This window comes from Lepidochelys kempii, chromosome 12 (assembly GCF_965140265.1).
Source record: "Lepidochelys kempii isolate rLepKem1 chromosome 12, rLepKem1.hap2, whole genome shotgun sequence".
Classification (NCBI taxonomy): Eukaryota; Metazoa; Chordata; order Testudines; family Cheloniidae; genus Lepidochelys; species Lepidochelys kempii.
In genome coordinates this window covers 8275350-8288470 of record NC_133267.1, presented here as the reverse complement: position 1 = coordinate 8288470, position 13121 = coordinate 8275350, and the positions used below count along the sequence as shown (strand labels likewise).

At 42.5% G+C, this 13121-nt stretch overlaps 1 protein-coding gene across 2 annotated transcripts in view; it reads right to left on the bottom strand.

The window, feature by feature from the left end:
• Window positions 1-13121, bottom strand: part of AMFR (autocrine motility factor receptor) — a 37730-nt gene that overhangs the window by 14602 nt on the left and 10007 nt on the right. For both annotated transcript variants that reach the window (XM_073307479.1, XM_073307478.1), the window contains exons 4-9: window positions 10846-10998; window positions 7381-7421; window positions 6762-6894; window positions 5827-5960; window positions 3693-3803; window positions 1283-1473 (exon numbers count right to left, since the gene is read on the bottom strand). In XM_073307479.1, coding sequence (XP_073163580.1) covers window positions 1283-1473; window positions 3693-3803; window positions 5827-5960; window positions 6762-6894; window positions 7381-7421; window positions 10846-10998 — 763 coding nt within the window. The remainder of the gene's footprint in view (window positions 1-1282; window positions 1474-3692; window positions 3804-5826; window positions 5961-6761; window positions 6895-7380; window positions 7422-10845; window positions 10999-13121) is intronic.

The window sequence follows — 13121 nt, the reverse complement described above, 5'->3', positions numbered from 1 at the left end:
AGATGGAGACTGTGCAGGAAGCTGTCTGCAGTGAAGTGCCTGGATGCACCCAGCAGGGACCAGCCCTTCTTCTCTTGGTTTTCTTGATTTGAAAGAGGTGAGATTACAAAAACAGAACGGACAAATAAAGGTGCATTGTGTGGCAGTGCAGCATCTAAGTTAGAATGCCTGCTATGAGCATGCTGGGATCTCCACTAGGGCAGAGCCCAATCGTAGCTGCCTGCCAGTGTGGACGCACACTTAACTGAAAAGGCTTTAAAATTACCAACAAGTGACAAAATTCCCCATGAGCTGGGGAAAGAAGGCATATGCTGGTGTCAAAGTTAACAAAAATTTGGAAGAACCTTTGCACTAATGAGCCTTTTCTGCACGAAAAACAGCTTTTGTACCAGCATGCTGAGGGAACGGCATGACCCAGGACCACTGAGAAGTCCATGTGCTTTGTGCATATATCATATGATATATTAATGAAACCACCAGGACCACCTGATCAACTCTATTTTGAACATATGCTTTTAGCTAAGACCAAACGTTCATAGGCCTCTATGGGATTTCATATGACTCAGGTCTTGCAAGGCTCTTCCAAGTTTTGGCTGATAAATGGGGACTAGATGGTTAGTATAATTTTGGAGAAAGCCTTCAACACACGCCTGGTAAGATGTAACAGTCTTTCAAGAGCGGCCACCGATTAGCAAACAATTTGGGTAGGCAGACAAACCCCAAGTGTTTCCTGCTCTGCCAATGAGCATGAGAATTTATGGAACAAACAACAGTTCTAGAATTGTTAACCCTGTAGAACTCTAAGTGGCCACTCCCTTTTCCTTGAGTTACAGGAAGAAGGGAGCTTTGGATGGTCTTAGAAGAGTATGTTCAAGCCTCTCCAGAGGTGTGACAAAAGCAAGTGTAGACATATCTGAGCTAGCTTTTAACTAGCAATAGCTTCACAGTGAAGCCGTGACAGCCGCACTGGCTGTCCACGGCTGCCTGGGACCCTGTGTACATATTTCAGCAGCTGGCTTATGCTGCTGTGGCTTCATTGCTATTGTTACGTGTCACAACGTGCTGCAGTCACCCCTCTGACTGCAGTGCAGACACACCCTATGAACCAATATTCACCTATAACTAGGAGAAGGAACTGTATGGCTGAGAAAGCTGAAGGGGAGAGGAAATTTTTGGACAGTTTAAGTTTATACTGGACCACAATGAGGATCTTATTTACACAGAAGGCTGCTGCTCTTCTGTTTTTCTGGATGACATCAACTGTAAAACCTGGTTAACTCACCGTCGAAGTGGAAGAAGTGATTGTGCTGGTTCAAGCGAGGTCTGCCTTCTGCTACTGCCACAGGTACCAAGTTCTCATCTAGGTTCTCCCTCTGGTGGTCCTCCCTAACTCGGTGATTGTCAGTGATATTGAGAGACATTCTACAGGTGGGGCAGGATGTATCCTGTTCAAGCCAGGAACGCAGGCATGAGCTGACAAGAAACCAGGGAACAGAAAACCTTAGTAAGCATATAGCATTTGTCTGAGATATCAAGATCACAGGTACATAGAGAAGCTGCAGTGTAACAATCACACCTCACAATATTCTCTGCAACACATTAATAGGTCTGATTGCTGTTACATTTTACAGCTACCTGAAGCAATAGACTATCTGATCAGCTTCTGATGACCCCATCACTTGATTTGTCTTTTCAGCTGAAGAAACCCAAGTGAAAGTGTTTGTACCTTGCTTTTATACCCACACTTCCAGACAGACCCTCTTCATGTCTAGAGAAGCCTTGCACAGATTTACTTGCCCAAGTAGCCCAGAGCATGTAAATTTTAGTTTGGAAGGGGAAGTCAAATGATCATCATCATCATAAAGAGCAGGTGAGCAGATTTTGTGGCTATGATGGTAAATCTTCAAGGCACTTTTAGCCAGGCTGGTCTGGAGTTTGCATTCCAAAGAACTGTTCAAATTTTTCTTCAGACAGTTAACCTTACTTCTGCTATTGACAAGGGGCCTATCACTGTGAGAATTTTATGGACTAAGATTTATTGATGCAAGCAATAATGCATTTATTTTCTAGATTCATTTACATCTGCAATTCTTGGGGTCCCAGGACTTACAGGGATCCACTAAGCACTGTGTCTGCTTTCTGATTCAGACTGCCTAGACTGCAATGAGAAATCACGCAGAATTCAGAATTGTATTCTCTTGCAGAAATTCAATACAATTTCTTAAACCATATACTTAGTGCTCATTTAATACACTTAATCAGAAGCTCCCAATGCATCGAAGTCTCAGTATGTCTCATCCCCATTTTACAGACGGTGAAACCCAGGTGAAAGAAGACTTGTTCAATGTCAAACTACAAGTCAATGGCAAAGTCAAGAATATAACCCACTAGCCTCAGTGCAAGGCTGTATTCTAGTGGCTCAAGCTGTCCATCTACATATGATGGAGATGTACGAATAAATATCTAGATATGATGGTAATGAGCACACTAGTAACACCAAAGTAGATATAATGAAAATCTGGCCAACTACATCGGCTTGCTCCTCAGAAGAGTGTACCAAGAAGCACATTAGTGGTGTCAATGATATAAAGTCATTACTTACTGTACCAAACAAGTGCTGGACATTGTAAGACAGTGAATTCAAACAAAATTCTACTCAAAATTAAAGGTGGGATTTTCAAAGGAGCATAAAGGAGTTAGGTACCTAAATCCCAGTGAAATTCAATAGGATTTGGGCTAACACGATTTGACTCCTTTGAAAACCCAGCTTAAAGGCACAAGGCTGATCACAACCACATGAATCTGGGCTACCATCTCTTTTTGTACATCTTGCATATATGAGGACATAGTTTATGATTTTATGTGAACAAAAGCTATTCCACCACCTACCAATGCTCAAAATAAATAGCTATGCACTCCCACATATCTGAGAACAAGAACAAAAGCTTCATGTTTAGCATGCTAGTAGAAAAAGAACAATGATGAGAAGAGAGAATTAATTCTTAGAAGGCATGAAGGTTAATTTATTAGATCAGGTTTTTACGTCTGAGTTTAAGTCATCCATTTTAACATGTTGCCTCTCTCACTAGCTAGCTGGACCATGCAGCTCAGAGTAACCTGAGTTCAGAAAGAATGCAAAGATGCCATTTTAGATACATGGAAAACAACTTTCTGAAGAGGAGAGCCTCTGCTTCTCAAGTGTATGGCTGGTGATTAAATATTCATAGGGTTCTGTAGCTTTGTAAAAGGAGCTTCTGCAACAGCGACAAATTATCTCATTAGAGGCTTCATGGAATGCAGATAAATATTTATGAAAAGGTTTGAAGTGAACAACAACAAATTAGCCCCCCAGATCATAACCTCTGATTTGATAACTAACAGCCAAGAGAGAGCACCAGGGAAGAAGCTGTTAGCAAAACAAACATGATCATACAACACATGGACAAAGTATTTAACTGACTCTTCAAGTTAGACAACAGGTACTTCAGAAAGCCCCGGCCTCCCTTTCCAACTCCCGCTTTTTTTGTTTTAAGCACAAGGGTAAGGTGTTGTCTCTGGTTTTTCGTCTACCACCCAAAAAATAATAAATCTTCCTGGAGGAAACGAAGGTAGAGGAAAAAAGCTGAGCTTGCTCAAACCAAGCATCTATATACAGCAAGGCACTTCCTGCAATCAATTCACCAGATACATACTTGTGGAAGAGATGCCCACATGGGAGTTTACGGGCAGTCTGCATGGAGTCCCAGCAAATGGCGCAGTCGTCATTATTGACAGCTAGCTCTTCAGGAGTTGCAACTGCAAACCTACAATCGGAACAGACACAACAATGAGCACACCAACCCCAGCACAGCTACAAACCTAAAAGTTCTCCCATTAGAAACCCTTATTCACTGCACTAGCCATTCACTCTGGGTTGCTGTAGAACAGTAGTTTGCAGCTTTTTCCAAAACACAACCACACATTAGAAGAGAAGAAAGTTCTGAAGTTCATAGCATCATTTTTGGGAACCCTGTCCCATCTAGTTATGAAAAGGGAAGATGGCCATAGACCTCCTTGCTACTCCTCCAAGACTCATCATCGTTAAGCTGAGAACACACAAGGTACAGCATGAAGAGTCTTGGCTTAAGAATAAGTTATACTTTTTAAAACCAAATTCAGCTGTTTACATCAATGTGGAAGTTCTTCTCTTATCTGGTGTAATCGTTTGTGGTTTCAGGCAATTTTATACTCCCCCATATACACTTTAAAAAAAAGTTTAAGATAAAACTATGCAGACAACTAGTTTCTAGTAGCCAAGTGCAGAGGCTATGGTGATGAGTGCCATAGGAAAGCTTTGCAATAAAATTAGTGAAGAACTTGCTATTTTGAAGACGTTAAGTGACAATCCACAGACAGGCATGGTGCTAATTTAAATTGGTAGTTTCATAAAGATTCTTGTGATATACTAGTGCTCTCACAAAGTCATATTGACACAGTACACTGTATAGACTAAGGGTCTAGTCCGTCACCACAAACTAGAACACCCCAGAAGCAATCAGAGTCATTTAGGTCCATAGTGAGGACAATCTGACGATAAGGAAGGAGTATCAAACACTTTTAGACTCAAGACAACCTCAATTCAAAAATTCTTTCAAAAAAATTAAGCCTACAAAAATCACTGATAAAAACAAACTAAGAATTTTATTGAAACCCACAAAAGAAAATAAGGAAGACCATCGTGAAAAGCTCATGTAATCTTTGGTGACTTAACATCCTACAGGCACTTCTCCTATCAGTGATGGTGTGGGTTAAGGATGGTGCATCAGGCTTCTCTCTGACATGCTTTAGCCCTGGAACAAAGGCACTGTCTTTACCAAATATGTTGATTTAAACTGGATTTGTGCAAACCAGATTCGTGCAAATCCCTAAAACAGAAGTTCTTAAACCAGTTCACACCCTGTTTAAATCAATTTAGATTTAATTGGTAAATTATCAACATTATGGGGTAGTGTTAGTTACTCCACAGTTAAGATTAGCAAAGCTGTTTAAGATTTTGATTTAGCTTAAATCAGTAACTTACTGACACAAACTAAACAGTTAAACCTTGCGTAAATTGGGTTTAAGAGTGTCAATGTTAGGAGTTTAAATAAATCACTTTTTAAACATTTTAATTAAAACCAGTACATTTCTAACATAGGCAAGACCAAAATTTGACCACCGAGAGTTAAAACTTTGAAGCTCTTGTTCCATTCCTGATTCCAATGTTTAAAAAAACCACCAATTTTACTGTAACGTAGTTATCGCTCCCACTGCAATAACAAAGTCAATCTCAGATTTCTGTTAGGTCTAAAGCTTGGCCCACACTAGAAAATTAGGCTGGTTTAACTACATTGATCAGGGGTGTGAACCCACACCTCCAAGCATGGTAGTTAAGCCGACCTACGTCCTTGTGTAGACAACGCTAGGTCAACAGAAGAATTCTTCCATCGACCTAGCTACTGCTTCCTGAGGAGGTAGATTATCCATGTGGACAGGAGAATCCCTCCTGTTAGCATAGGCAGTGTCTATACTGAAGCCCTGCAGTGGTGGTGCTGTGTCCCTGTAGTGTTTTAGGCGTAGACAAGCACTAAGAGGGGTCTACTTCCAATGGAGGGGATGGAGAAACAAAGAATCAGTACTATGACATAGTATAAGTGAGGAGACAACAGCTGGATCACCAAATTTGTGGTTCACAAGCCCTTTATATTAACACATGATAAACAGTGCCCCCTCACACCCATTTTTTATCAGGAGGCTCTCTCTTCAGGATCCAACTCAGCACTTTAAACTCACTCATCATTTGCTCACCTAGCTTCCATGTTTCCAACCACACGTAGGTAGTTCTTGTGACGACGGATTCTACGCTGAACCTCATGGAACAAATAACGCAGCTGCATAAAAATCACCAGGCTGGCCATCGACAACCAGATATTTCCAAACAGCTATAAAACAAAACAAAGCGGTGCTCAGAAGTGAATACCAAGAAGCTAAAGAGAAGAACTGAAAAATAGCAGAAAATGCAGTATACATCATACGAATCCACTATGGCTAGCAAAGCAGAGTGTTCCAGTCTGAAGGGCTCAGAAAATTCCAGTCTGGCTGTTCCAGAAAAACCCATACCATTAACAGCTGTTCCACCCTCAGACATGAGAATTTTGCCTGTAATTTATGTTTTCAGAGGAACATTTACCCAATCTTTACAACCTTAGTTAGATTATTTCTGCCAATGGGAATTGGATCAGGCTCTTAAGAGAAGGAAGAAAGATCTAAATACAGAAATAAACCAACATTAACCCAGGTTATTTTGTGTTCCGTGTTCAAATACAATCACAAGAACCACCCCCAGTTTATACTGTTAACACTATTTGAACAGTAAAACATTTATAACAAAAAAAAGTTACATTCACTCCTGATCAATGTGATGTCTCCTGCTGGGGATGGAAATAATTTATTTCTCTTGATAATTCAAGCCTGACATTACTCAAGTACATATCGATTTGAAGTGAAACATCTGCAAAACAGATAATTCTATAGAGAGCCAAAACAGCAAAACAAAATGGCTTCCACAGAGTCCAATGATACAGGTAGAAACAATGCCTACAGAGCAGTATTACATTTCCATCTCTTTATTTAAACACCTTCTGTGTAACTTTCAGTCCATTACAAATTAAAAATGTGCGTGGCCAGGTCATTTTATATTAAGACAGTTCTGTTTGCTTAACACTGACTTCAGTGTTACATACCAGCATGTGAATATGATGCATCAGGTCCAGTGAAAGCAAGGTTAGCTCCATGACAAAATCTGTATAATACACATACGTTCCCTTGCCCTCCCAGGTTCCTTCGTGGTTGAGATCCCAGAGATGAATTACATAACTGTAAGAGAAGAGACTTCAACATTATTTATAAATAAGTTTAGAAACTGAACTTGATTCTAACAACATTGTTTACAATTTTTTCCCCCTCCTGCTGCTGTTTCTCCTCTTTCCATCACGCTTAGGTCTTTTTTATTCACCTGACTAATTAATCTCAATGATTTCAACAGCACTATTCACGATAAGCCAGGCAATCAGAATTTAGCCCTTGGTCTTGGGCTATCTCAGCCTACTTTAAGCCCTGTGTGGTTATATTTGAGTCCATGCTTCAGATACACCATTATTAATAAACTTCCTTAGTTGTACACTCACTACTGTATTACCGACCTTTACTGAAAAAATATGATCAACAATAAATAATCTCTGTCCCTCCCAAAAAGTCCCATTTGCAAACCAACAAAATAACTAAGCACCACCTTCACAAAGTGAAGCACCTATCTGCACCAAGATCTTGGCATGGGTATCACCTAAACCAGATGCTACTTACCGTAAAATCACATGAGCAGTTCTCACGGTCACAAGTAGAGACTGGAAGGAAAAAAAGGTCAATCGTTAATAGAATTCCTCCCCGTTTTACATATAGGTCTACTGAGGCAGGGAGTGGAAGTGACTAGACAAGGGTCACAGTCAGGGCCGGCTCTACAGTTTTTGCAGCCCCAAGCAGTGAAAAAAACTGCCGCCGCGGATGGCAAAAGGGAGAAACTGCCGCCGATTTGCCGCCACAGCCAGCGGAACAGAGAAGCTGCTGCCGAATCGCTGCCGTGGCCGGCAGGACAGAGGAGCTGCCGAAACACTGCCGCCCCTTTCTAACTGCTGCCCCAAGCACCTGCTTGGAACGGCGGTGCCTGGAGCCGGCGCTGGTGACAGTGAACCAGTGGCAGAGCCAGGAATAGAACCAAGGTCTCCTGACTCCCAACTCTTTGCCCTGTCTTATGGACCATGCTGTCTCCTTTAGCCTTAATGTTCTAAAGCCCTGTCCATGCCAGGATCAGGACTTTGCTAGCTCCCTGCAGTCATACATTGCACAGTTCTCATCCCACTGTGGGCAGGAACTGAGTACGAAGCTCAAGGAAACGCACTGATGCTTATTAGTAGCTTAAAGTTTCAAGCGGGACTAAGAAAGACCCTCTAAGTCATTTTCATTCCTTTTGTTGAGGCGGACATAATCACTGCAGGAATAATTTCTGTCTAGTCCATACTAACCTGAGCTGTGAGAAGAATTTAGTTATACCACAAAGCAAGATTAAATCATGCACCTAAGATGCTTCCAAAGACAAGCCACCAGAAAAACTGTCTGAAATAGCTCAACTAGCTTGCCCATACCAAGGGGCTTTTGCGTGGCCTTCCATGCATTCTCAGAACCCCAACCCCATTATCTCCCCCATTAACCTAGCACACTTTTGCAGCCTCATATCACATAACCTCCAGCTTCAGAGCTGAGGAGAGGCCAGCACCATCACTCCTAATTAACTGAAGGGGTGAGTACTGAAGAACCCAAGGATGTACTGGTGTTTACAGTGGATTTAACTGTGAATCCGTTTTATAAAACTGTTCCACAGGCTAAAATTAAGCATAAAAAGGAGCAAAGATTTGTTAAGACTCTGAAAATAAATGCCTTCGTCCACTTAAAGCAATAACATTGTAGTTTCAGTCCCTGTTTAGTGATTTTTTTAAAGCACAGTCAGAACATTCTTCGGTTCGTATTTAAGCCTTTAGTAATATCCATATCATCTGCTGGCTGCTTTCTCGAAGGCTTTGGAATACATTTCTAGGATTATTTATCTTTAAATAATACAGCCATTTGTCTGACTGAAATCTTTATATTTTATGATCAGCAAATCATCCAAGCAACACATATAGGTCAAACTAAAAGCAAGCAACGTCAACAAATCAGGAGCCAACTTTCATAAAAAGTTAAGTCAGCCACACAATCTGCTCCGGTCACATACATGACAATTAAACCTTCCTACGTTGCTGATGCAATCACATACCAAACTACAGAAACAGAAAAGGTACTGTTCTTTGTTCTCAAAAGATCTTCTAGTTACAGGGAAAATTTCTGAGCAAGCCAATGAGCAAAAGTAAATATAATGCACAAATTAAATCCTTGTGGTGAAACAGAATGATAAGATCTGCTAGATGGATAAGCTGTTGAGCACAGATTTATGTCAAAGCTAGGACATGGCCTGATAAGGAAAACATCTATCAAGGGAAAACGCAAAGAGTTTAGGCCCTATATTTTAGCTTCTGTAAGAACTGTAATATGATGGGCTGTGTGCTATGGAGTCTAAATACCTTGTTTTAATTCACCATTTTGTTGTAAAGATATTTGTACTATTTAGTACTCAGGCAGCAAGGACAGCAAAATTAAACCAATTGGCCAATCCAGAGTTGGGTGAAGTGATCCGTGTATTGTATGTAGAATCCATAAGCACACATTGATCTTTCAGGATGAGAGAGGCTACACTGAAAACAAAATATTGCACAATTGGTTAATGCAAATCTATGATTGAAATTTTAAATGCAGAAAAGGACATTTACATTCTCCTGGCAGCTGTAACAGCCCAAAACAAAAAATACTCCCTGTACTTCTACCTCTGGGAAAAGGATGAAAGAACAAACATGTTAGTTATGTTGCTTCATGCACTACTGGAACGCACTCAGATTCTACAATGAGGAGTGTGGTACAAGAACTTGCATAGAATTACATCTTATATCTCCTATTACATAACACTTAAATACTGATTATCAGACAGGGTGTTCACTTAAAATGTTTTACTGTTCACATGCAATATGACCAAACTACGGTTGCTGTCGGAACCACACCTGAATGTCCTGCCTTTCATACTTTTAAAATTTCAACGCTGTGTTGCATTTATGTAATTTTCTTTTTTGCATTAAATTTCCTTTAACTGGAAAAAAAAAAAAGTCATGGGGACAAATGGACTAATTTAACAGGATATGCTCGGTTGTGTATCTGGAGCATTGCACTTTAGTATTTTAAATGTTTATTGAGAAGCAACCTATTGCCCTTTATACTTGCCAGGCCCCTTCAGAACACAACCTACTTCTCTTACTACACTCACATCCCTCCCAAAACTCATCCCTGTCATCCTACTGATGAGAAGAGGAGGGGATAGGAAACACAAAGAGAAGGAAGGAGCCTCGCTAAAACCTGAGAATCTCATTCACATCGCTCTACTGAAAACACAGGGGAATAAAGCTAAATCAATGTTTGCAAAGTCAGGAAAGAGACTAATAGGGTACTTTTTAAAATCCAATGTAATTACATATGCTCAAATGCAATATAGTTGGCAGTGTCCATTTTAAAGAGCATCAGATGGACTGTCAGCAGGAAAACATTTCAAAAGCCTTTCACTGCAGTTTTTACTATGTTTTCCTTTAAGTCTGAGGATCACCACCAGATGTCACTGTTAGGAGGCAGACAAAAAAGAACACGAGTATATCTCCTGAGGCTACACTTTGCAGACACACGGGTTCACTCACAGGAGTGCAGGCCCACTGAAAGCAAACACTCTACTCATGCAAGTAAGTGCTGGCAGGACAGTGCCCCTAGTTTGTTAATCAGATGCCTAAGCAACTATATCAGTTCATTTGAGACATCTGATTTTTCAGAACTTGTTTTTAAAAATACGTTGGTACAAGACAGATACATCTGTGTTTATCTTGGTGTTAAACTTAGGATTGCAGATCATCTTTGCTTTAAGAGGTGGTAGCTATGATAAATCCTTACAATGCTGCTTACTTTTGGCACAGTTGAAATCAAAGACATCTGTGTATGAGAAAAACTAATGAGCGTGCTTCATGAGAAAAAGAGGAAGAATTAGGTGAAGTGTCTATTTCAAAAACCAAACTGCAAAAGCCCCCACATAAACCAAAGTTAAGAGGAAAAACAAAGTGCAAATCAACTTGCATATAAAGTAAGTCTCACCTCTGCTGCCATGAAAGCTAGAGTGTGCATTCCATGCGTATAGCCGATAACTCCACAGATCACTGCTAGACCACAACAGGAGAGTAACATGGCAATCAGCAGAGTCAGGACTCTGACGTGGCTGCTCATTGGGGTGGTTGGAGAGAAGGAAAGCTAAAACACATTAATACAAAACAGTGTTAACAAATTGCTCCTCTCCCTGTTGCCTTCACCCAGCACATATTCAATTGAACCTAATTATTTCCTGAATATAACCAACATTGCAACGTCAACCAGCTAACCAAGCAGCCATGAGGGCAGGGAGAAACAAAACAAACAAAAAGCACATAAGGCCTTGTGACTCTAGGTTTCATTTATACTCTCAGATTTTCAAGCCAGAAGGGACCATTGTCTAGAGTGACCTGCATAACTTAGGCCGCAGAACTTCACCCAGCAATTTCTGCATCAAGCCCATAACTTCTGTTTGAGCTGGAGGGTATGGTGACCAGATGTACAGTTTTCGACCAGAACAGCCAATCGGAAAGGGACCCTGCCAGCTCCGGACTGCACCGCTGACCAGGCGGTTAAAAGTCCTGTCAGCGGTGCTGCAGCTCTAAGGCAGGCTAGTCCCTACCTGTCCTAGCTGGCACCGTGCTGCGCCCTGGAAGCAGCCAGCAGCAAGTCCAGCTCCTAGGCGGGGGAGACATGGGGCTTTGTGCACTGCCCCCACCCTGAGCATTGGCTCTGCACTCCCATTGGCCGGTTTCCAGCCAATGGGAGTGGGGGGGGGGAGGGGAAATGCCTGTGGGCAAGAGCAGCACATGGAGCCTCCTGGCCCCCCGGCCTAGGACCTGGAGCAGCTGGTTGCTTCCAAGACGCACACAGCCCAGAGCCAGGACAGGCAGGGAGTCTGCCTTAGCCCTGCTGCACCGCTGACAGGGAGCTCCCCGAGGTAAGCCCACGCCCCAACCCCGAGCCACAACCCCCTGCCCTGAGCCTGAGCCCCCCCCCCAAACCCTGAACAACCTCCTGCACCCCACACCCCTCATCCCTGGCCCCACCCTAAAGCCCGCACCCCCAGCCCAGAGCGCTCAGTCTCCCCTGCACCCCAGCCCCATGCCCCAGCCGAGCCCCCTGCCACACCCTGCCCCACCCCAGAGACCTCACCCCCTCCTGCACCCCAAACCATTGCCTCAACCCACAACCTGCTCTCGCACTCCGAATCCCTCATCCCCATCCCCCAGCCTGAAGCCCCCTCCTGCACCTCAAACCCCTCATCCCCAGCCCCACCCCAGACCCCCAGCTAGAGCCCTCACCCCCTCCCGCACCCCAACTCCCTGTCCAAGCCTGAAGTCCTCTCCTGCACCCTAAGCCCCTCATTTCTGGCCCCACCACAGATTCTGCACCCCCAGTTAGAGCCCTCACCCCCTCCTGAACCCCAACCCCCTTCCCCATCCCAGTGAAAGTGAGTGAGGGTGGGGGAGAGCGAGCCCCAAAGGGAGGGAGAATGTAGTGAGCAGGGGGCAGGGCCTCAGGGAAGGGCGGGGCTAGGGTGTTCGGTTTTGTGTGACTAGGAAGTTGGCAACCCTACTGGAGGGTATATTTTAGAAAGATATCTAGTCTTGATTTAAAGACGTCAAGGGATGGAGAGTACACTACTTCCATAGGTAAGCTGTTCCAATGATTAATTACCCTCACTGTTAAAAAAATTGTGCCTTATTTCTAGTCTAACTTTAACTTCCAACACTGGATCTTGTTATGCCTTTTTCTCCTAGATTAAAGAGCCATCAGAAATCTCTCCCCATCCAGGTACTGGTAGACCATATTCACCTTTTGATCAGAAGACTGAAAAATATTTCCTTTATATCATTTAAGATTACATATAATTTTAACTGAAAATTCTTATATGCTTCGCTTATAGATTATACCAAAAATAAAGTCATCTTAATTTAAGGATGAAAGAATCAGGTAAAGTATCTAGGCCCATCACGAGTGGGAGTCAAAGTCTCAGTCTGGGGTGTCTGGTTAATTATTAAGTTGGCTCACATATTTCACCCATTCAGTTGCTAAATTCATTCTTCTTTCCCCATTTGAGTTGGACTCCGCTTCATAGTCACACATTTATCAAGAAAAGTGTTGTAATCCAGACTTTAATGTTTTCCTTCAACAAGGAAGGAAGTCCCAGCACCACAGCTCCTTTCTTAAAAGCTCTCACTCAAACGCAATAAGCATTTCTGCCTTTACAGTCTGCTCTCTCTCAGCCTTCTAGAAGATACCTTCAGTATACCAAGAACTGC